General features: G+C 41.9%; 2 protein-coding genes across 2 annotated transcripts in view; one reads left to right on the top strand and one right to left on the bottom strand.

Moving 5' to 3' along the window:
* slc25a21 (solute carrier family 25 member 21) overlaps positions 1-13009 on the top strand; it is a 95553-nt gene extending 82544 nt beyond the window's left edge. The window contains exons 5-11 of the mRNA XM_073483002.1: positions 3080-3146; positions 4197-4256; positions 6580-6687; positions 6780-6944; positions 8942-9123; positions 10180-10232; positions 11057-13009. Of these exons, the coding sequence (XP_073339103.1) occupies positions 3080-3146; positions 4197-4256; positions 6580-6687; positions 6780-6944; positions 8942-9123; positions 10180-10232; positions 11057-11118 (697 nt within the window). The 3' untranslated portion in view covers positions 11119-13009. The remainder of the gene's footprint in view (positions 1-3079; positions 3147-4196; positions 4257-6579; positions 6688-6779; positions 6945-8941; positions 9124-10179; positions 10233-11056) is intronic.
* Positions 13010-17966: 4957 nt separating this feature from the next.
* On the bottom strand, positions 17967-25392 carry pax9 (paired box 9). Its single transcript, XM_073483124.1, has 4 exons — positions 25155-25392; positions 23916-24530; positions 21866-22005; positions 17967-18215 (listed from the first exon to the last, which is right to left on the bottom strand). The coding sequence occupies exons 1-4, from the start codon at positions 25390-25392 to the stop codon at positions 17967-17969; spliced, it is 1242 nt and encodes a 413-aa protein (XP_073339225.1).
* Between the last annotated feature and the right edge of the window lie 477 nt (positions 25393-25869).

The following is a 25869-nucleotide window of genomic DNA, read 5'->3' on the forward strand; positions in this document are numbered from 1 at the left end:
CTCCTTCTCAGTGTTTATTAGTCGATCACAAAAACCCTTTGAAGGTGCAAACAGCCACCTTCTGTATTTGAGTTTGTAAATGCTGCGCTTGTTAAGTCAACGAAAGCCGTTAGGCCTCATGTTATCAGCTCTATTTATTGGCTAGAGTTTCACGAATAGTTTTGAATAGCTGATAATATAAATTTCCCATTATCAGGCAGACAATTAATTGGTTCGATATATATATCGTGCATCCCTAGTGTTTTTACACGAGCTGCACAATTACTCAAGAATGTCCCATTCGTAAAGAAACAAGGAAGTGTGGCAGTCTTAAAACATTTGACAGCTGGTGAATGCAGGACATTTTTAATTCTGCCATGGCAACAGGTTTGTGTACTGCTGGTCCCTCAGCTCAGTGGCTCCCTCTCAGATGTTTTTTACACTCTCAACTCACTACGACAGGCTCAAAATGGTACTTACCCTTGTCTACTTTGTTTGGTGTGGTTTGACATTATATAATTTATGGCTAAATCTGTCAGAAATACTCCGTATAGTGTGGAGGCATGGTGTAAGCTCCACATTTAGCTGCTGCATTATACAGACCTGACACAACCCCACTTGTCCGTTGGGTAATCATGTATAAAGAATGTACGAGGGCGGAGATAATTATTTAATTGACCCCTTCAGTTTGTTCTATCGTTATATCTTTTATCAGATATAAAATGTGACAACTTGATGTTATGGTTACTGCCTGTTTTGTTTTTTTAGATTTAGACCTGTTGTACCTGTTTCACTTTGAGGCAGTCCCCTTAAAACAACATTTAAAAACAATAGCAGAAGTAAAAGAAGCTCGCTGTTGATGAAAGGGTTATCTCCACAACAGCAAGTTTTTAAGTAGTGGCACATGCCTCGTGTATGCCAGGTTTCACACCTACAGTAGCACAATACTTTTTTTTTTTTTTTTTATGGAAGCTCACTATTGTCATGTATAAACGAGGTTTGAGAAATAAGGTTGTGACCAAAAGGATTGTAAAGAAGGTACTTGAAAATCAATCGATACCTGTATATTTGTATTTGTTTGACAACTTGTCCGACATCATCTGCCAGGTTCAAACAAATTAACTATTCAACCCATGTTTTCACTAAATTCAAGAGTGGGGGAAATGCACATGTGTGCACTTCTGAATGTATACGAAACATGCTTTGTGCCCTCTTAGCAAAACAGAAAGGGTACTACTATCTTCTTCCATGTCTGCATGGACTGGTCAGGCACAAACCTCTACTATCATGTTCACAAACAGCTGCTTGTAAAGGGAAATAATAACTACCTCTCTTGATAATTTCTCCTGGGTTTTCCAACAAAGTAAAAATACTTAATGCAAAATATTTTCAATATTTTATTTTTAGATTTGTTTTTCGTTTATTAAATAAATTCAGCAAATGTTTTAATTGAGTTAAACATGAATTTTTGGATATATTATTTTGTACGATAATTCCTGAAAATTCTGAAAATTTCAAGAGAAACTTCATTAAACCAAGTCTATTTTAAGAGAATTTGCATAAAACTAACAATCTAACCAGACTGTCCATTTACTCTGTAAATATACTCCATAAAATGGATTGCTTACAAAATACAGTGTGTGTTAAATGTAGGCATACATCTTTATATACATAACTCACTGTAACATTTTATTATTTTTCCTGTCTTTGAGTACGCTTTAAATCACGGCTGGACGTATGATTGAGCAAAGGCAAACTACCAAATTGACTAAAATTATACAGCTAGAGTCTTTTGAAACATCCAGTATATCAAACGCTGGAATAAACTCTTAAATCATTTCCTTCACAGATTCCTTGAGAACTTGTCTGCCAGGGTTTGTGGTTTCAGAATATATCTTGGTTGTTATGGTGCCAAACAGCAGCAACACACTTTCTGTTTCCCATTTTGTGAGCTTGGTATTCACCAGGAACTCTATACTGTCAGACATTTGATCCCTCTAGTAACTGTACATATTTGAAAAAGTGGACGTAAAAAAAAGAACGTACCAGGATGTTGGCAAAATTTAAAGTCCTTAAGGGTAATTCCACGTATTTCGTGTCTTTTAAAGGAGCTTTGCCAAGTCTGACAAAATAACCCTTATCAAAACAGAAACCTGGCATCACAGACTGAAGGTGTGGTGTTTGAAAGATGTGGTCGTTTACCAGGCAGGGAGGGCCTAAAAATATTCTATTGGTTCCATGATGGGAGATGTAGGATACAGCTTTTCCAGACACATGATTGAAGTGCTATACAACAGATTGTTAGTTGTATTGTCTGAGTACTGTAACCAGGCAGCCACTGACTTCCATTCATTTCCGTACAGTTTGGAAATCAATGAGTTTGTTAAGTTTTGTATTAAAGTTTTGTTTTCGTTTTTATTGAAACTGTTTTAGAAAGTTGCTCATTTTTGAGGCTGTTGAATCATATTGCATTATACAGAGAGATGTTACTGTTACTTAGCGTACCCTCATTGATAAAAATGGAATTTACAAAATATTAGAAACACAGAAACTGAACATAAAACAGGTAGGATTTATCACAGGGCTGTTGGATTATGGATACAGTATAGCAAATAAACAGGCAACTGAATGTCTCGCATTTGACAGTCTCAGTAGTCTGCTTGTTGATTTCTACATTTTACAGAGATGAATGGAAACTAATGGCTGCCTTGAATGACAAAATAAATGGAGTCAGATTTCTAAAACATAACAACAAACAATAGCATGGTTCGCGAAATGATTTGCAATAAAAAAAAGTTGCAACTAAAGATCATTTTAATTATCAAGGAATATGCTGTTCAATCTCTTGAATTAAATGATTAATTGTACGATATGCAAAGTGTTACAAAATAATGATATGACAGAACTTGTCGTGTCCGATCAACAGACCAAAACCCAAAAGGTATTTAGTGTACTATCACGTATGATGAAGAAAAGCAGCGAATCTTAAGTTAAAAATAGGTAATGTTTTGTATTTTTGCTCCAAAGAGGACTTAATGATCAATCGTCTATCGTAACAGTGAGCGTAGCTTGTGTAACATTTTATTTTCTTTCTCCGCAGAATCTTCGGCTTCTACAAGGGAATCCTGCCTCCGATTGTGGCAGAGACGCCAAAGAGAGCGGTGAAGGTGAGATTTAGGATGTGCATGTTAGTTTTTAATAGAAAACAGCAAACCTTCTCGCTCCATGATGCAACGCTCAGCCTCTGGTTTCACCCTGAACTGCTCCGCTGCCATATGAAAACACTCTGACCGCAGCTTCTCTGTAACGTGGTACACACATGTTGATTAAACACATGACGCCCTCCGCCATGTCTGCCTCCTCAGCCACTCCTGTTTGTTCTGTTCGCCTACCAAATATTGACTTACAAGCATTTACAGCAAGCCTTCCCCTGAGCCCCATCTTTTGATATTTGTTTGTAGGAGGGCTTAGCATCTCTCGCCTCGCACTAATGGGGTGACGAGGAGGCGAGGGTTAGTGGGAGGGGGGTCATTGATGCCTGGCATGGAGCTGCTCCATAATGAGATGCTGGAGACGGGGATGTGTGAACTTTAAAATTAAGCACTCACACTGAGAAGATGGGGTAATCGCTCACACAGCGAACAAAGCTGGCTGATGGTGAGAAATGTCTGGAGCGAAGAATTAAAGCGAATTAAAGCTCCGATTAAAACGCCTCTGCTGGCATTTTGCCCTCCGCTCAAATAAACAAATCAGATGGATGTGTCTCGTTTTTATATTTAGACTTTTCTCCTTCCACAGAGTTCGTCGTCATTTGCTTGTTGAGTTTTAAAGGGGCTCTATGTAAAAATGCTTAGCAAATGACGTATTTATCGCTTTTTTATTAGCCATATTTGAGCGGATTGTATTGTGACATGATAAATGAGACCTTCCCCGTCTCTGACGATTTTGTTGAAGTCGTTTAATGCAGCTGAATTTCTTCTGGAAGGACTCGAGTTGGATTTCCTGCGACTGTCCAAAAGATGTGACTTTATGCACGTCTCAGTGCCTCTTTCCACTCTGCTAACAGAGTGCAACAAGAGCTATCGCTAGTTTAGAAGGAGTCAACCGACAGGTAGCTGTTTTTAAAGCGTGTGTACATGTGGGAGTGTGTTGTGTGTGTGTGCAGCGTATGAATGCAACTCTCTGACAGCTCATTTGTCCCGATCTTTCCTCTGCAGTTTTTCACCTTTGAGCAATACAAGAAGTTGTTGAATCTGACCCCTTTGTCTCCTGGTGTGGTGAGTCTCTCTCTCTCTCTCACACACACACACACACACACACACACACACACACACACACACACACACACACACACACACACACACACAGAGGAACACCTGAATACACTCTCACCTGAAAAATAAACAAACACACACACACAGGACCAGGAAGAGCTTTACACCCAGTGTCAAAAATCAACGTTTCAGCTCACCTGCCAAACGCTGGTAAAACAAAGAGCGATGCCAAGAATAATTTTAGCTGCTAAAGACATTTATGCAAATTTGTCAATGTTGTCAACGTATAGTTTTCATTGCTGGTTCATGTACAAATACAGGTTGTGCATGAATACACTTAGAGAATTTATCACACATTTACATTTTTGTCTGTTTTTTTCTCTATGTGGCGACTCACCTGTTCACCCTGACCACAGCGTAGTGTTTCTACTATCGCTAGCCTAACAAAACATCTGCTCGGTTTTGTTTTGTTAGTTCACCATTGTGGCAACACAAAATTGGTCTTCTCGCATTAGACGGGACAAAAAGTACACTTCGCGGGCGCGGATTAAGTGAAGACAGCCTGGAATAACACTTTTGTTAGGTGTTAAGCACATGTGAATGCTTCCCTGATGACTAGCTTAAACATTTAAATGTTGGGTGTGTCATAGACGGTCACCGGTTTGTGAACCAACTTTAATTAATGACAATTGGGGCCAATTTAGTCGGCATTACATAGTTTTATTGAAAAAAAGAATGGGACCCAGGTTTAGTAGTTTTTTTTTTACTTCTAAATCAGAACCTGAACGTTTCACTCAGATTTAGGAATGAGGTATATGAAGCATGTCGTTTAAAAGACAGCGCTGTTGTGTGAATTAGTGTGTAGTTGGAAGTCAGGGAGCTCAGGTTGGTAAAAAAAAATGCTTCTATAATATATATAAAAATATCAATAATTATAATACAAATTCAAATCACTGTCATACCTTTTGAACATCAAAACTGGCCAATAATACTATTATCAGACAGGCACTGATACCTTGCCTTCTCTAATTATAAAGACTGGTGAGACTGTAGTAGAAAGTGATTTGACTTGTCAGAACTAAGGACTTGACGTGACTTGTCCAAGAAAAAATGACTTGGGACTCGCTTGAAACTTGGACCAAAAGACTTGAGTGCCTGCTTAAACCTCAAATAAAGTAGTCTCGTCCTTCTTGACTAATCTGGTTTCTGTTATATTGAGTCAGAGTTTTAAGTAAGACAGATTTGCGTTGCCGGGGTGTGGTCACCACACACCACCTATTCAGGTGGCAGCCAAGTGTCAGGCATGATGGATGGCTCACCTGTAACGCAGCGTGGAGGCCGCCCCGGCACGGCGCATATCCTCGTCTTGTTTTCACAGCACACTAGTGGAAAAAATGTTTACCTGTCCCATCCATCATGCTCCCCCCCCCCCCCCCCCCTTTCTCCTTCTCTATCTCTTCATCTTCCTCTTCCTCGAGTGCCTCCAGCCCCATTTCCCCCAGAGGCCCCCTCGTATCAAGTACTGTAATCACATCAGGTCATTAGCGCGAGTGAATTACAGATTAGTCCTGAAAGGATCGCTCTCTCTCTCCTACTCAGTGTGGCACAGCTGAATGCCTTCACTCTGATTAATGAGGACACGCACAGTAATAATACAAATAAGGAATTAAAGCGTAGCTGGCTAGCTGTGTAAACATCGCGAGGCATGTCTGAGAGGATGGGTCCCGGGGCTCTGACAGCAGGATAAAGAGGTAGAAAGAGTAATGAGCTAAAGACACGATCCTGACATGTTCCCATTACGCTTCTCTGTGAGCACGCATGCACGCCCACAAACACGCACACACTTACATGCAGACATTTACAGCCCCATAAACATGTCAGAGATATACATTTATATTAGATATTTTTTAATAGAAGAAAATGACTGATCATGAAGTTTTTTGTCGTCCTTGAATCATACTCTGCCTTTTTTTAAACAACCTTTAACCTCTCACTCGCATTCCTATTTCCTCCTTTCGCTCACCTTCCTCTCCCTCCCGTCTGTCATCTAACAATTTCTCAAACGATAACAAGCGCAGGTGTCTTGTGTGCCTTCAGACATTTGTCAAACGACAACAATGACGGACGTGACAGAAACACGAGAAGACAAAAAGACTCGGTGAACGAGTTTCCTGAAAACGAAACTATGATTCAGCATTAATAACCTCTCGCAGCTCGGACACGTTGACATCCGTCCTCATTGTCTGCGTCAGTTTGCTCTGTCTCTACCCAAATACTATCTTCACATTCTCCTAACACTCCTAAATCATGTCCATCTCCCCTCCAGGCGCTGTCTGTAGCTGGGCTTGGCGCGGGCTTGACTGAGGCTGTTGTTGTCAATCCATTCGAGGTGGTGAAAGTCAGTCTCCAGGCCAACAGAGATTCCTTCAAAGAGGTCAATAGAAATAAAATACCGTGACTCATAACGTGTTGGTAATGTGCACTTTTCTCTTTGTCAGCATTTGAAATTCACTCTCTCCTACACAGCAACCCTCCTCATTCGCTCAAGCAAGACGCATAATTAAGACAGACGGATTCGGACGTCATGGTCTAAATAAAGGATTAACATCAACACTGGGACGCCATGGAGTTTTCAACATGATCTACTTTGGCTTCTACTTCAATGTCAAGGATGCCATTCCTACCAGCCCGGTAATATGCCAATCAAAATCTGTGATCATACTCCAACCTCCTTGCTGAAAATGCAAACCAAGTGACCCATGCTTGACTACAACTAATTTTTGCTGCCTTCAGGGTATCTGATACGCACGTGTCCCAGCCACCTCACCAGTGGAGAATTGCAAGTGTTTGACAGTATGATTAGTTAGCCTGCCTGCCATGGCAAGGAGGAAGCAAAAATCAGAGAGGAGCTTGTAAGATCAGCCCTGCTAATACCTCGTCTGTTTGCTCCTCATAACATCCTCAAAGTCTCAGATTACACATCCGGCAGGGCCTGATGGCCCAAACAAAAGTTAATTTTGTTTAATGGAAACGTTACCATACGCCGGTTCCACATGTACAAACTGGGAGCATTAGATTAACTCCAATGAACTAATTGGAAGCAGACAACGATACTATTTTCAAGAGGAGGTTACAGTGGGAGCCCAGCCTCTGCTATATTTTCTACATTTTTCCAGTGACGCATGGTATACAGAGAACCAAGTGGTCATCCTCTGAATGATAATTATGTGGCTGGACGACCCAAATAGCTCTCTTAGATTGCGGCCGTCGCTTTTGGGAACGATCCTTCGGTATGATGGAATGATCTTGTTTGTGAGAGGCTAACGATGGCTATTGTTGAGGCAGAAAAGGATAAATATTGTGGCCTCCAACAGCTTACAGGCGGAGCGGAGAGTGGCGCTTCTCCAAAGCCCTGTTGTCAGAAACATGAGCGATGAGCTTGCAGCTCAAACATGTCCGTAGTCAAATTGAGCCGGCCGAGCTTGGGGCTTCTCTCATAACGCTGTTTTAATAGGGCAGAGGAGTCAGATAGCACACTGCCATCATTCGCAAGTGAATGTGTGAGGACATGTTTGCTTAAGGCTGTTAGGAAGTGGGTTGATGGGTGTACTTAGGACGCGGGTATGTTACCTCCTTCCTCACATCCCACTTGGAAAAAAAACAGAAGAAGAAGTGGGATTAGCTGTTGATTTACCTCGGCTCTCAGGGTGTCCAGCCGCTTGAGAAAGGCCTGGACCAGTGAGGCCGCTGTCATTTGTAAAAATATCCCGGCCAATTAGCTGTCAGAGCTCTCTGAGTCTGGGCTTCTTTGGTACAGTAATACCCCTGTGCCGAGTCACAGCCCAATTACCCAAATTGTCCCCATATGCCTCCCCAGTCTGCCTGCATGCACCCTGTTTATAAATCCTCCGTCTTGGCTCCCCGAAGAACATGTGCTTCTGTTCAGCCAATCAGAATGCTGCACCGCAGTCAGGAAGCACTAATCTGCCCCCCGCTACCTTAAAATGATCAGGGCTTTCATGCCAGCTTTACAATCATATGCACAAGCCCCCTCATGCTCTCCTTCACATGTATATATACACACAATGGCTCAGCATTTATTTTGTTAACTTTCTCTCTGTTGCAGTAAGTTTTATTTACTACTTGTCCTTTGTGTTATTATATTTAACACCTGGTGCCCACTCTAGAAATGTTTCCCGGTGCTTGTGTATGACCTCCGCCAAGGAGGTTGTGTTTTCACCAGTGTCCATTTGTCGCTTGGTTTGTTGGTTTGTCAGCAGGATTACACAGAAATTACTGAATGTATTTCCACAATACTTGGATGGAGGATGGGTCTCAGTTCAGAACAGAATCCGTTAAATTTTGGTGCGGATCCAGATAAAGTGACAGATCCAATTTTTCTTACTTTCTGGGGCGTTTTTCCAACATTTTCGTTCCAACATGTCACTAGGGTAACTGCTAACGGCTGCTCACTGTAGCTCCTGTTAGCTAGATAGCTCAGTTAGCCGTGCAGCTAGTGGTTCGGTTAGTTAGGGTTTGTTTATACTGCTAGCACAGTAGTTTTGGCCCAGGACAGGCCAAGGTTAGCTGGTTAGCATGCTAACTTCAGTAGATATGCCTGCAGAACAATACATAGTGGTCATAATGTCCAAACTGTTATTATTGTTATTCGTCTTCGTCTCTGCCAGGACCCTACCCTGGAGTTCCTGAGGAAGTTCGCTATCGGCCTGGTGTCTGGGACCATCTCGTCCTGCGTGAACATTCCCTTCGACGTAGCCAAGAGCCGCATCCAAGGCCCCCAGCCCGTGCCCGGAGAGATCAAGTACCGCACCTGCTTCCAGACCATGGCACTGGTGTACCGGGAGGAAGGGTAAGGGATAAGTCGGGAAACGCAACTTGAAAAACTGTCAATGGTGCATCCAAGAATTAATGAGGCACTTTGTCTGCTTTCTTAGCAGATGATAGTTGGTTAGCTGCCAAACTGGCTGTCAGAGAAGAAAAATTATACCAGCTGTAGCTACAAGTTAGCAGGGTTTGATTGTGCAGTGTGAGTTTCCTGCTCTAACTACAAGGGGAGTGCATGAAAAGCTTGATGCAAAGCTGCGATCTGAAGAATAGAAACCAAATAGTGACGTTACATTCTGGGCTGTGTTCCCCTCGTGTGTGTGATCATACATTTCTGCAGTCTGTCAGTCGTACAGTAAATGTTAACATATTTTCAAGCCTCAGAGGATGACAGCTCTAAATAGAAGCTTCAAGGAAAGATGTATGTTATGTTAGCAATTGCCCTGGGCTTTCCACTTTCCCCCCATGCAGCTCCACTAGACAAGGGCCAGCGAGACGTTTGTAGTTAGTGGACACAGGAGCCTTGGGGGCTGCTGCAGGAACGGCACTGAATCGTCGCAGGGGTGCGTGGAGGGTGCCCCCTCCGCCACATCCAGTCCTCTGCTCTAACACAACACAGTCCCAGCTAATTAGTGGTCCCTATGGGAGACGTCGTTAAGCAGACCCTAACGAGCCGCGCGGCGCTCCACGGGTCAATCTAATCAGACAGAGGGCCAGGGAGGAAGTGGGTCGAGCCTTATTAACGCCATCAGTGGCGGGGGCAGGGAGCGGGACAGGGAGCACGAGGCGGAGGCAGGCAGCCACTGATCACCTTGAATGCATTAAGGGGCAGGTCCTCGCCTCCACCGGCCGTTAGACCCCAACTATGTACCTGACGGGGTGAGAGACAGACAGGCAGGCAGGCAGGGCAGCCGACAGACAGCCAGGCAAGAACTCGCCGCATATACACACACTTAAGTACACACACATACTGAATGAGTCTGCTCTTGAGCTGAAATCTTGACTTGATTTACACACTTCAAATTTAAACTATGTATTTTTGAGTGTTTGCACATTATTAACATCCTCTTTTTTTCTACAGGTACTTGGCACTATACAAGGGGTTGGTGCCCAAGATAATGAGGCTTGGACCAGGTAACAATAAACAGTTCTTTATACTGATATTAAAATAGTCCTTATAATCGCAAATTGTCAGTTACAACAGATGAAAACGATTCGTTACGTTTCTTTAGGATATATTTTCTACTTTATTTTGTTACAACACTGTTTATGGTCTGGCTTAGTTAAGGCACAACACCCGCTTGGTTAGGGTTAGAAGGGATCATGTTTTGGCTTAAAATACCTGTTTTTGTCGCCACAAACACTGCTGGAGATCGTCCCGAGGTCTACTTAAAAATATCCAGTGGTGTCACGCTTACAAACGTTGAAACACAGTCTCAAACTGTGGTCACTGGCTTGGCAGCCTTCTCGCCTGTAACTCCACCAATCCCCTCCACCTCTCCATATAAAAGACAGCTCATGAACATGTCAATAATCTATGTATGACACGTACAAATGTGAATGCATTAGTGGTTTGCAGAAACATTAACTGCCAACATTTTATCCTGGCAACTGGGCTGATTAATTCATGCTGTTCTGTACTGTGTGCTCAATAACAAAAATGTCAAATCTATGTTTACATTGTGTTTTCTAACATCTATGTAATGTTTGAATGGAAATCTTGTGAGCTCGAGCCTCTTTCCACCACAGTAGTTTTTCCTAATTTGTCCAAACATGTAATATCTATCTGGAATACATAATATATTCCTGTGTGTTTCCCAGAAAGCCTCTGAATCCGCACTGTAGATCACATGACTCTTAAACATCAGTTTCTATTGGTTGTGTAGCTTACGCTGCTTCGTCACAAGCAGGAAACTACGGATTGATTGACTGTGGCTCTCTCTTCTGTTCACTGACAGGTGGAGCGGTGATGCTGCTGGTCTATGAATATGTGTCTGGGTGGCTGCAGAAGAACTGGTAAAAAAGACGGAAAGGAAAAAAGGAAACTCCAAGCGTGCCTTCCGGATTGTGCCTGGTTGCAATATCGTTGACTGCCTCCAGTAACGTCAGACCAAATGATTTTTTTTGTTTGTTTGTTTTTACCGTGAATACAAAATACTGCCCTGCAAAATACCAAACCAGCATTACAATATATGTTTGTATGCAGCTTTCTGCAGGAAAGACTACATTGTCATCAAAGTGAGTTTCTCAGGAATTAAAAATAGCTGCAACGTTTGAAAACTGAAAAATACATTTCTAATACTAAACAGGTTTTTACCAGTGGATCAGTACGAAAGTACAAACCTGTTTTATTTTTTTTTTATTTAAATCAGCTTCTTACTATGAGCATCATGGCCCTACATGAACACAATATTTTCTACCAAATTTATAACCATTCTGATTATTTGACGTGAGAGATTATTACAAAAGATAATTGTCGGGTTGTTTGTTTACCACACCCGCACAGTCCTAATGAAGCAAATTAAGAGTTTTTGAGAGTTAAACTCTTGAAGAATAAAAAGAAGTAAGAATGTTAGCTTATTTAGTCAATATTACTTAATGTTCAAAATAAATTCTTGGTGTTTGAAGCCAAGTTTTCATGGACTTCAATAATCAGTGTGAGTGAAGGAATGTTTCCAGGACAACCACCAAAAAACTCAGCTCTAAACCAACTACAGAGCACTGAAGTGATCTCATCATTATATCGCTGCACAGTACATGTAACATGAAGCAAGGAACACGTGCTGAGCTCAGGTGAGATTCACTTCCTTACGCTCAGTAGATCATCCACCTCTTGTGTCTTAATATAAACTACTTATAAAAGAGACAGTTCACCCCAAATCAAACATATTTATTTTTCTTCCTACCCGCTGTGCTATTTATCTATCTAGACTGTTTTGGCGTGAGTAGCTGGCACTCGGCTGAGTTACTCAGAGCGCCAAAAAAATTAATTTGAAGAACTCAACAACAATGTCTCTTCCTAGAAATCATGACCCCGTTACTCGAGATGATTCACAGACCTTTTTGTGATCAGTTTTATGTAGGAACTATTTTCTTGTCATGTCACTACACAGAAGGAAGCGTGCATCTAGCCACAGATGAGAGACTGAGCTGTAATGTAAGCTAGCTTAGTTAACCAGCCTCTCGTCCATAAAAGAAAATCGTTCCTGTGTGAAACTGCACACAACAAGGACTGTGGATTATCATGAGTAACCTGGTCTTGATTTCTGGGGGAAAAAAACATTGCTTTTGAACAGAGTTCCATCTAGGTTCATGATATTCAAGGCAAGTCAGACATCTCTGCAGCCGATACCTCTAAAACTTTCAACGACAACTCTGACCAAAATGACTAGATGCACGTATAGCACTACAGGTAAGAGAAAAAATACGTATTTTTGATTTTGGGGTGCACTGCCCCTTTAAGGAAAAGCCTGTGATGTCAGCTACACACACCAACTACAACCGAGGAGTGACCCACACGTGTCTATGCGCACACATACATACCGTTTGTATGTACTTTCTGAACAATAATGTGTACGTGATCACAAATACTAACTGTGATCTCAACCATAGTACTGAGCCGTACTGCGTATCTCAGCTGCAATAGTGCCTATAATTCTTAATAAGAATTATTGTGTATAAGAATTTCTTACACACTGATATGTTTAAGGCCTTTTAAATCTTTTTTGCATGACTGACATTTTTACGTACCTCCTTTAAATTAGACTAGATTGAAATCATTATTTTTCAAGCATTTACTTGTAAGAAATTGTGATAATTTGACTTTTTTTTAATCTCGATCTTAAATATTAGCATTTGTGGAAAGTTACTATCATGTATTCATAACAAATAAAAAGGAATAAAACTCCTCACTTGGTGTCTCAGTGCGTGTGTGTGTGTGTTGGGTTAAGGGTAAAGCACTTGTGTGTCCTGTAACTGTGAGTTTGTGTTGTTGCGTGTTCTCCGGGAGAGTTTTGGCATTGACATAAGTGTATCACCTTCCCTCAGTTTACCCCTTCTTCACCCTCCTCCCCCTCTCTCCCCCATCAGAGCACTGTGTTGTTTGAGAACCTGTCAAGAGAAGTTGTATTAGCCAACCGAGCGTCAGTGCTTTCTCTATCGTAGCTTCAGTGCAAGCTAAAACAACAAGCTCAAGAAATGCAAATGTGGCTGCAGGAATGGGGGGGTGACCGCACACATTTTCTCTCTTTGCCAGTCTATCTCTTACACAAATATGCACACTCTCACACACACCTGTTGCACAGCCTTAGGGATCATGGCTGTTCTGTAAGATACTCATCATAACCTCATCTGGTAGTAGGTAAAACTGAGCCACGTTGGCATTTGACAGTCATCATTAATGTGGGAGTCTCTCTCTGCCAAAATGAAACGGCTCCTGGTTTTTTGCCGGGGGGCCTGTGGTGATAGACTAACAACTGCGGCTTGCAGACTGATGGAATTGTAAGCGCTTAACCTGTCCTTTTCTGTAATGGAGTGCTGAATGTTTGTTTCAGACGTGACAGTTTGTAACATGTGCGACGTGTATTGCTGGTAGCCAGGCAACACAGCCACCCTTCACCTGGATTCCCCGCACTGATCATAAATCTTCAGCAGCAAAGTCCCCTTCTCCTCGTTTTTTCTTCGCAACCCCGTCCATGTATGTTCCTCATCCTCACCTGTAACATTTCAATTCCAGTGGCTCCACTTTGACAAGCCTGCAATTTGGGCATGGCTGTACCTGTCTCTCTCAACGCAGATGCAGTTAATGATTAAAATAGATTAAAATGTCCAAGATTTACACTACATGTGGAAAGAAAAGCAAGTAATTCATGCCAGTAGTCATGTTTCCATCAGCGTTTTGAAGTATTGCACTCAAAAACGCTGACGGGAACGACATCTTGAGTCTTGCGAAAATGTTTTGCCTTTTCGAAAGAGTTAATTGGAGACGGTTCTGTGGGCGAAACATGTAACGTACGTGACGGACTACCTGTTTCTGCTAGGTGAGAGGGAGAAGAAAAAATACTAGCTAGCATGAAAGAATAATTACAACTAACTCAAATGAACAAAAAAATCCTTCTTCTTTGAGGTTTTTTGGCGATTGGCAAACAACTGGTTGTGTTTCTGGTTTTGCAACCTCGAAATGCGCGCAATTTGCATTTTTTTTTACTTCCTTTTTTGCGACTTTTTAAAAGTAGCTTGACAAATAAACGTTAACTTAATTTGCAAAGAAAAAAGCTTTTGCCCTGGTATGGTTTTCACCTTTTTTTAAAAAAAGAGATGACATAGCCAACATTTAACTCGCATGACTGATCATCGACGAAGAAAAGCTACTAAATGCCATGAGAGAATAATAACAACTTGCCAAATTGAACATTGTGCGACATTTCAAAAGTTTCCATCGGTTTGTTTGACGAATAGACGGAGACACGTTCGGTGTGATCGAGCACGAGAACCACATGCTTACACTTACATACCAAAGACGCTGAACCAGACGTGTTGTGATTTTTCCGAGCCCAGTTTTTTAAGAGGTTTCACTCACCTGTCTGCTCTAAATTGCTGTTTTAAGGCATTAAGAAAACACTCTGGCTGTTGTCAGCTTCTTTTAAGAACTGTTCATTGAGCAGTAACACGCATGAAGTGCTGTGTTCACCCGGTGTTGCGTACTCTGCTCTGTGTTACTCTGCAAATGGCTGTCTTGTTTCTGATTGCATGTGGAGAAGTAAAGATAACCATATGACATTGAAGTCAGACTCGACATCATTAATTATAAACACGTGTCTGCTCCTATTTTTAAGACTACGCCTTTTAGACCTTCGCCTCCATAAAGCTGACCAACATTAGACTACAAGAGCAGGGATCATTAGACTTTCGAGAAGCTATTCGTCCTGTCTAGAAAACACACTGTTCCTATTTTTTCTTTTTTATACATAAAAACTGGTGTCAATTAAGACGACCGCATTTTAATTTTGTTGCATGAGTCAGAGGAGACTAACAAGACTGTGCTCAGTTCATGTAGCTTAGTTGAAAGGAAAAGTTGTTTGGCCTTGTTGTTTGTAGGCTGAGGTAAAAACACAGAGCATGTAACGACTTTTTCATGCCACTCAGAGAGTTCACCATCATTTACTGCAGTCCTACGTGATGGATGGTGCAGGGTAATGGGGTGGCCGTGAGGGCTGGCTGGTACAGAGAGTGTATCATCACGTCCCTGTGATGTGGTTCACGTACGGTCAAAGAAACACTACGATCCCTGAGCAACGGTCCGTGACCACTGGATGCGGGGAAGAGTGCTTTCCAAGTCAAATCAGCTCCTGCGTGGGGAGGACTGTTGACACTGTCACACGGAGGGACTGTTTATGCTGTAACACAGGAGGAATGGAAACTAAACTCAAGCACCTTCTGAACCCTCAGCAGCAGGTAATGCTATGTAAAAGAGCAGGTGAGCAATTTTATCAAGTTATTAATCTTAAAAACTTCATGTCCACGCTAGAGCCCGGCTAGTTTAAATCTCTGGTTTCCGCTGCAGGGCTAGACAGGGCTTGCCAGACGCACTCATAATTTATTACACTACACTTTCCCCCCTCAAAACTTTCAGAAAGTATTTTTGCATCATTTTGCAAACATGTCATTTGTCAACCGGGCCGTGTGCTTTTTCTTTTGTAATGAACATGTTGAGTTGGCCCTGACAAGCCCTATTTGGCTGTTTTGTGGCTGCTGAAGGTTCGCGTTTGGGTCACATGTCTGATGACCTTGGAGACCGCAGGCCAATGAGCCTATTTGTGGCTCTTTGAATGCACGTGGACTCCACCTCAACCCCCGGAGGCTGGGGAGTCCCCCCCGCACACAGATTTTCAAATTTTTATGCAACAGCAATGTTTTAATTTAGTGTGCCTTACACACGCTTTACTGAAAATTCCTTTATGACTTATAGCTGTTTAAAATTAACATGTCATCAGACCAGGGCTGGCCAAAGTGGGTTCAGTTTGGCTCAGCAGATATATATTTATAAGTCATAATTAAAAAATATTAAAATAATGTTTTTGCTGTTTTATTTTTTTGTTTTTGTGAGGTAAAGTGACACTTATGGAACTAAAGGAACGTGGGATCCAGGTGTCATTTTGCATCTTAACAATACATTACAATAAAATAACAATAGGTGTTTGTTTTTGCAGTGTTGCCCACAATTAAAGGGGCACGGTGCAGTTTTGGAAGATACATTCAAACTCAGAATTTTAATATTTACAATATCAATGAGGTAATAATGCAAACTCAGAATTTTTTTTTTTTTCCGTAACTGAATTTACATAAGCTGCTCTCAGAGGAAAATAAGGTCCCCTGGCAGGGTCCGCCTTTTGTTTATTCAATCATGAAAACAAAGAGTTTGTATATTAAGTTCAATAAAGATTTTCTCTTCTCATAAAAATGTCTTCCCCAAAACTACATTGTGCACCTTTAAAGTTGAATTACTGGCCCTCCAAAGCAAAAAAGTTTGGGCGCCTCTGCAGTAGACTTTCACTATAACTTACAAAGTATGAGAAAGTAACTGAAGACGCCTTTTCTGTATGAACAGTGAGATTAAAAATACCATGTCTATTTTTTGGTAATAGCAGTTATTTTATATTTTTAGTGCTTCGTTTTTAACATAAAATACATGTTTTAGATGCTAAATTTATTTGAAAATGGTGCAAATTTTAGTACTGCTTTTACATATTAAATCTCTTTAGCCCACGTTTCCTTTTGTCGTTGAGCTAATGGCCGGACATAAATTAAAGTAGATGGGGCCATACTAAGTGTAATGAGGTGAGTTTCAATGGCCAAAACATTCAAAAACAATGACTTCGTGTGGTGACAAACACTCAAAGCATTTCTGATGAACTTTCCTAATGAGCCGTGACATTCGGTAATAGAAAATACAGGCCTTGGACGAGCACTTCTCTTTTTTTATGGAAAGCAGTTTCCTGCTCATGTAAAGCAGACCAGGCTACAATACCTTCAATTTAGCATAGTCGCAATCACATTAAGATTGAGGACATTTAAATAAAGTAAATATAAAAGTTCTCCACACGACCGGCAAACTCCAATAACAGCCAAACAGTTTAATAAGATACATTCAATTTCATTGTGCAACATTTGTCAATTAATGCTCTCGACTCCATCATAAGACCAATGCCAATTTTGTCTAAACGTGCGTGGAGATTCCCTTGCTGTCTCATAAGGCTAATTGCACTTCATTCAACGTACCTTAATCTAATAAATAAACTTCTCTCTGGAGCTCTCGCACTGGCTACATTTTAAGAGAAGTGTAGGGGGAAACGATGCTCCATAAGACGGTTGCTTTTATCAAAACATTACAACACAAAAAAAAGCATACAAACATATAAAAACAATAGCAGTTAATAAGCACCCTGAAACACTAATGCAAAGTTTTTTTTTCTCTCCCTCTTCTGTGATTGCTTATTCATGAAGTTGTACATTACCCCATTTTGCCCAAAGACATTTGCAGAAGTGTGCAGTAAAGAATCTGAGAGGAGGAATTGTGTTGATGGATGTGGAAGGAGTCATACATCAGTTCTTCGGTACACCTGTCCTGCAAGTTTGTAGTTAAAATCGACAGACTGTTTATTCCTCTCATGTCTTTGGTCTGAGTGTGTGTAGCAGAGGAGGACGAGGAGGACGAGGAAGGGGGGTCACACACAGAACGGCACAAATATGGGTCCTGGGGGCCGAGTCCTTCATAGAAAGGAGGAATGAAATGAAGCCACAGGCGACAGACTTCCTGTCCTCGCCGTCTCCCCCCCTCCTCCTCTCCCCCATCAGTCTGCGGAGCTGACTTCACAGCGCCGAGGCGGTGACTGGGTGGATGGCGTCACGGCTCATGCTCTTGAAGGCCAGAGGGGTGGCGATGTCACAGCTGTGGGGAGATAGAGCACTGCCACTGGCCGGCTGCCATGTGGGTCCGGTCACATAGGCCGAGGTGGTGGCGCTGTACCCCATGTAGGGAGACACTTGGGTGGGAGGGTGGTAGGGAGGGATGCTGGGTGCTGTGACATAGCTGTTCACTGTGGGCAATCCATTCGGCGTCTGGGGACAAAGGAAATGAGAACATTAGTAGGTGAAATTGATTTTTAAAGGTCACTGCTTAGTGTAGAAATTGTGGTGAGTGATTCTCCTCCAACATTGGAGAAAAAGGAAATTATTTGCCTCATTAAATCTAGTCACTTAAGAGGGGAATGTAAAGCAAGACCTCCATTTTTAGCTACAATAGTTGGTGGCGTACCCTGCCACAGGTCAACACACACACAAGCAGTTGAGTTATAACAGGAAAAAGCTGAGGCAAGCTGTAGAAGGAGAAAGAAAGTGAAAGGAGAAGTGATGTTGGTCGAATTATAAACAGCAGAAATTCAAACTTCACAGCCACCACATAAAAAAACCCCATTTTCCCAATTTTTGATGAAAGTATGAATGATCAATTATGCGCCCTCATGCCCCTGGAACATATTAAACATGTATGAAAACCATACATGCATGATCGCCCATCTATGTCCATATAATTTCGAACTGAGAAAGCGGACGTTTTCTCCGGCGGCGGCAGTGATACACCACGTCAGACAATGGGAGACGGAGGTGGTTGGGGGCGCCACAAAACAGATGTCATGAGAGATTGAGAGTGAAAGGGCAGGAACAGGGGAAATATGATAGAGAATGAGGCGAGCGCAGGGTTCGAAGCATGAATGAATGGGCTTTGCTTTTCTGGCACAGCGACAGGACTTAACTTGAGGAATTCACCAAAGCATTTGAACAGGGAGGCTGAATTTCGGTTCCTGGGTGGTCTGCGACTACTGAGAATTATTTCTAAAATTGGGACCTTTTCGGTTTCTTTGACCTCCTTTGCTCGACTGGCAGAGTCACCGGCTATTTTTTGAAAATAGATATAAAAAAACAAACTCTAAACTGACATTTGTGGTGATTATAAAACATAACCATAGAGTGAAAACTGGATTTGTGTGTGTACACACGCCATTGAGGGTGTCTGTGGGTCTATGCTGGGTGACTGTGGGTGTCTGTCGGTGACTGTGGGTGTGATAATGCTGGAATGATCGAAGCTTATTTCACAAATGGGCTCACAGGCTTGAGGCTGCGTTTTAAAATAATGTTTGCTTTTTTTGTTTTTTTTCATTTAAACCAGTTTTTCTTGTTAAAAGATTTTCCAAAGATTATCACCTCTTCTGCAATGAAGAGCAGCATATGTAACACACAATCACAGCACATATACAAAATAATGAGAAACTTCTCACAGTGTGTTGCACACACACAGTGTGTAACAAAAAGTCAACAAAATTTAAAAGGTCAACAAAAGGCGTATTTATGGCAGTGTTCCTGTATCAGATTGCATAATTTCTTCAGGTATACCTGTTATTTTGTCCACCCGTACTTCACCACCCATTATCTATATAGGTGGATATACTATAAAACCATACTATATCTAAACACATCTTAAGATTTAGATTTATTTAACAATTACATACTATGCAAAAAATGTATCCACCCACATACAAAACTTCCATTTAAAAAGTGCCTAATTTAAAGAAAAAAAATGTTTCTCTTCTTTTGTGGATCAGAATATTTTATTTCTAATAACATGCGTTGGTAATTGATGTTTTTTTAAAATTCGGCCATCATTAAGCACAAGTAGTAAGCAGAACTGAATAATGAATAATAAAAGCATTGACGCCATTCATCCAAATAATTACAACTCAAACGGATTAACTTCGTCACGCTCTGATGCCTTTGTTTATATTTCAAATAAATCATTAAAGCCTTGGACTATTTAAAAACACCAATCTGACACGAACAAATACATATATATAAATAAATATATACATATATATATAAAGCAAGTTTTACTTTTTTTTCCGCCGCTGCGCGCACTGAGCTCATGACTTCAACCTTAAATCTATTTTAATGATGCTCTTCTTCTTCTTCTTCTTCTTCTTCCTCTAGTTAAAAACCTGAGAGTCCCATGGGTGCATCTGCCCTCTGAGCAGCGCCTATAGGCCACATGTGGGCCTACAAACCGCAGCCTCAAACTAGTCATATCTAACAAGAATTAAAAGAAAAAAATTTAAATAAAAATGTTTAAAAAAAGACCTTCACCAGTTTTCTGTCAACCGTGAGGAAAATATACAAAACAAGGCCTTAGGCTCCAAGAAAATGTGGAAAAACATGACATGAAGAATATAAACTGTAGTTTGAAAACTCCTGAGTTTTTCGGCGTCCATTTCTAGACGATGCTCGCATGACATCTCTCTGTTTTACTGTCTCTCCCAAACACAAACAGACCTATTTAACATCACATCTCTGCAGGCTGAGAGCTGCCTGTATAAAAAGTCTGAGTGACAAAGGCTACGATTAATCCTGCACCGCTCTGGTGGAAAGAGTGCTCGCTTTACCATCCTTTGTTTTTCATGCAATAAACTCAGTAATTTATAGAGTTGTTATTTTCTGCCTTTAATGGTTCACTTTTTGTTTTTTGTGCAGCCGGTTGGCTAACCGCTCAGACAGTTAGTGTCCACTCTGTGCTGTAACTTCTGAGCGCTCCTAATCTCACAGCATCGGCCCTGTTCTCTGCGTAATGAGCGTGATAAAGTGGCAAAATAAATTATGCCGCATGAAATTGTTTATTATTATTATTATTATTATTATTTCCCCTTTTTTGTCTGTGACGAGAAACGCACGGCCTGTCAAAAATGAGCGAAAACAAGCACGCATGCGCGCACAGTTGGCGTTATCATAGCCCAATAAGACCAAAAATAAAAGCCTACTTCACATAAACGTACTCCATTTAGATTTGCATAGAAAAGTAGGGAAATATAAAAAATATATAAAGTGTTTAGAGACTACTATAATTACATTTTCACCATGTGTTTCCATCCTTTAAAATAAAAATAAAAACTACTATTTTTAATTTAATGTGAATGTGTGTAACGTGCGAAATTCGGCGTCGATGACTGAATGAACGTCGCTCCTGCCTTATTTCGGAAATGGCTATTTCACGCCTATTTGCCGCATATAACAAATTAAAATGCCGAAATATTAGGCCTGCACGACTCTTGCCTCAGACAACGTGTCAGCCTAACAGCAGCTTTATTTTCTCTTTCTCTTTCAAAAATGCAGTTTTCCTTACGCAGTTCAATATCTTGGCGAAAACCCTGCATGGATTCTCGCACTAAACCATCCCATTAAAAAAAACTCTAGGCCTATGCTAGAATAATTCACCAGGAAACCCGAAAACACACCACATATCACTTTTCTGACTCATATTTTATGGGTCCAGCCAGTTTCTGAGTGTTAAGCACGCTACAATTAATTCCAAGCTGGAAAACAAGAATCGAGAGAATATCTGGGCTATCCCAAAACTCTTTGACCTACTAATTATGAAATAATTCACACTCAGATGATTCATAAAAGCAGTGACCATGCAGCAGCAGCAGGGCCTACAGGAACTGCAGCTTTAGGCCGAAATAAAAAAATAATCAGATATTATAGCCAACATAAGGAGCGCATTAAAGCTGTGAGAGGGAAATGTCCAAGCCACATAATTATTATAATATTTAAAAAGGAAAAATACTCTGTTAGATTAACAGTCTGGTTGCCAGAAGTTCTGATAGACTCCTTCTACTACTGCTGCATTTTAGCTTACAGAAAATAAGAGGTGTCCATTTTTGTTTTACCTGTGTGTATTTTGCTTCAGGATCTAAATGCGGTTTATCCAAGCCATTGACTAGTGGAGAGCTTGCTGGTGGGAAATTAGTCCTGTTTATAAGGCTCCATTCTTCTAGTTTGGCGCTGGGAAAGGATGGACTGTCACTAACTGGGGGGGCAAAAGAGAAAAAAGAGAAGAGAGGAAAATCAGAGAGGAGATTTTTGAAGACTATGAGGAGAGAAAAAAAAAAAAAAAAAATGACCCGCACAGGCCGGTGCTACTTCTCATGCAGCCATCAGCAGGCCAAGGTTAGCCAGGCTGCATGAGACAATAAACCCCGTGACATTTTGCACTGGAGCACGGTTATTTGTCATCTTAAGCACAATTAGCTCATATATCAATGGAGTTCCGCGTGCGTAAAGTTTGCTGAACACGAGACAGAACATCACCTTTGGTCGCCTTTCTCAAACGCTCACATAATCAGATATTGTGTCAGTTATTTTTTCTTTCTAACTCTCTGCGAGTGAAGCTTCCTAAAATATGGAGTTTGGGATATTTTCTCTTGTTTCTGTAATTTTTCTTTAACCAATAAACTTCACCAGGCCTCAACTTTTTTCTGTTCAGGATTTCGACTACAACCACTGAACACTGTAAAAGTAAAATAATCTTCGAAAGTAAAGTTTGGCTCCTCCTGAGATTCAAACTTGGGCCCAGCTGAAGATGTGCAGACGACTCTGAGGAGGGTCAGGGACATTTTATCCCACCAAAACTGTCTTCCTGTCGGGGACGATTTAGCTTGACTTTCACCGTCTCCCTCCTTTTGTGGGTGATTGATATTATATTAAACTCAGTCCTCACAGTTAACACTTGGAAAAGCAAACCCACTGAAGTCATAACTCGACAAAGAGCCTTTTGCGTCAATTTTCGATGCATGCAACTGAATTCACCCACAACAATCGACTCTATGCAGCCTGCGTGTGCCCGCATGCGCGTCAAATCAAACAGAAATAAAATCACAAACAGTTTATGATAACAATCCTGCACATTTTCTCTTAATATTTCACTAAAATCCACCATTTTCCATAAACTCCAAATCCTTTTTTTAAAACAATCTGACCGTTGAAATCATTTTTGAGCAAAATGAGCTCTCATCTCACCAAATGTACTGTAAAACTAAGCCTTCAAAAACCTGCCACAAACATCTGCTAATAATTTACAAATGCACAAATTGTTTATAAAGGCATCCTTTCCCTTTTATCTCCTGTGATTTCTCGTGGATATTCGCGCTACATTTGTCTTGTTTAGATCCCCCGAGTTCGCCTGTGGAGAGGAGCCGGGGCGTGTTTTCTGCATGGGTAGCCATGAATCCTGACAGCAGGACTTGCTCGCAGTGGACTGACAGCGCTTCCCTTTCCCCTGCCACTGGAAAACAGGCTCTCAGAAAATCCCTCTCACAACACCGAGCCGGCCATTAACACTGATTTATGCCGGATCCTGTTTCACTGTTTCCAAAACAGTTGTGGCCTGAGTCCGCGCCAAACGTATCTGGGCCTACCTGCATGTGACACATATACGACAAACACAGCACCGTGCAGCAGATATGCATCCTAATGTGAGCTGCTGGCTCCTCGATGCGCGGCACAAAATGTCTGCAGCACACCTCATTTTGATGCACTTCACCTCACCGCCTCTCCCTCCTCTGTCCCTCTAATATTCCACATCCGCCTCTTAATTATTACTGCAAGCCGGACCATCTGTTTCTCAACTAACCTGCCTCCCTTTCAAATCAATATCAGCAGGCAGGTCAAATGCCATTTAAACTCTCTCTATGACCCCCCCACCCCCCCTTCCTTCTCTCTCTCGCTCTCTGTCTCAGAGGCCTGTGAGTTTATAACATCCCGATAGTTACTTTCGGAGGCCTATAAAGAACAATTAGAGTAACTCAAAGAGGAAAATAAATCCACTTTCTCTGTCAAACACACACACATTCGCACTCTTGCGCGCAAAACCCCTTCAAAAGTTGTTTAAATGTAGTGCAATAAACAAATGCAAACCGCCCTCCATGCAGCCATGCTTACTTTGTTGCTCAGTAATAGACCGTATCCCCAGAATATCTGTTACAGAGTGCGAGGAGGGCCATATCCTGTGCATGGCCATGTGTCCGGGAAGGGTGGGCATGCCAGGGGGAGTGGGCACTTTGGATGTCGGATATGAGTATAAGTGGTTGTAGGGTAACGTTGGTTGTGGCGGTGGATGAGGCCCCTGCTTGCCCGACTCGTACTGGCTCTGCTGGGACAGATTCCCGATCTTGTTGCGCAGGATCCGACTGATGGAGCTGACGGAGGGCAGATTGAATTTATCGCAAACCCCGTCGGCGAGTAGCCTGTCCCGGATCTCCCAGGCAAAAATCCCCGGGTCTCTCTGCTTGTATGTCCGTATGTGTTTGACCACGGTGGGTGTGGTGACCCGCGGCTTGCTGCCTCCGATGGCCCCCGGGAGGATGGAGCCGGTCTCGTTGTAGCGGGCCAGGATCTTGCTGACGCAGCCGTGGGAGACGCGCAGCTGTCTGCTGATGTCACAGGGTCGAATCCCGAGCTGGGCCAGCTCCACTATCCGGAGCCGGATGGCGTTGGGGAGCGGCCTGCCGTTCACGAAAACACCGCCGAGCTGGTTCACCTCACCGAAGGCTGGCTCTGGTGTCAGAAACAAACACACAAGCAGGCCGAACAATGAGAAAGTGATTAGGTAACCAAACCAAGGCCTGCCAAGCTTTAACCTGGGTTAAATCACACATGTGAAGCCTGATATTTCTTACCAAACACACCATTGTGTACAATCAAATCCGGCAAAGATGTTAAGAGTTAAACTGAGTTTTTAATCTGCTTATTCCAAGTTTTTATCATTTGTGAAACCAAAACTAATCCACTGTGTAAAAACATCTTTACGCACTTGCGCATATTTTTAAACTTCAAGTGTTTCCACCCATAAAGTGTCACCCTTAAACACCAGATTGTGACTTACAGTTAAGTATAATGTTTGAGTGAAAAGTACCAGCCAATAGCTGACTGATAGCTGTCGTTCACGCAGGCTTAACTTCACACGGATGTCCAGCGCTCACTGCCAAAACTCATGCGTAACTGGCACATGTAATAATTCAGTCTGCTGGCTTCTTCCCGCTGGATTTGCAGCTAAAACGACCCGCCAAAACATCACACACAGACCAAATCTCGCTGTATTTTTCCCACCTTGCCGTTGGACCGCTCGCTTGCATCCCTGACAAGAAGAGAAAAAAAAACCCGATACGACACTGAACTCACCCATCGTGTTAAAGCCGCAAACGAAGAATACGGTGTCCGGTTCGTGCCTCCTGCGTGGGTCCTGCTCCGCGTCCAGCGTGTCCACCGTCCGAAACCGCGTCCAAGAAAATCTTCTTGCGCGATAAGGAACAAGAGGAACAAAATTCTCGATCTGTTTCCTGACGGCGCTGGAGACAGGCTTACATTTCAATCTGTTGAAATCAGGAGGCTGGACTTCCAACGCTTCTCCCCCACTCATTGGCTCCACTCGCCAATAGACTTATGAGTTTGCTGAGAGCCGCGTTGCTATTGGTCCAAAAGTTTGACATGACAAGTCCGCAGAGATTCCCCCCACAGTCCTCCTCCTCGTCCTGCTCTCTCCCATCAGTGAGCAAAGCTGGGGATATACCACCATGAATGCGTTTGTTATTGAGACAGATAGGGTGAGTATAATGCCATATCGAGACTTTGGATCAGATCTTCACATGTTCAGCTGTGATGAGGGAAAAAATATAAAAAGATGGAAAGATGAGAAGACGCTCAAGTTGGTGACAAGGAACCATCACCTCAGAAAGTGTTTAGTTTTATGAAAACGCACAAACTTCTACAATTAAAACCTTGCAATTTAAATAAAAATCTATCATTCACTTCATACTTTAGTTATGTTTGTTTTTTTATCAGTGAGATTTAAACTTTCAAAGTGCAAAATTGAGAAAACATAAAAGGTGGAGAAGCT

Source organism: Pagrus major, chromosome 16 (assembly GCF_040436345.1).
Source record: "Pagrus major chromosome 16, Pma_NU_1.0".
In the NCBI taxonomy this organism is placed as follows: domain Eukaryota; kingdom Metazoa; phylum Chordata; class Actinopteri; order Spariformes; family Sparidae; genus Pagrus; species Pagrus major.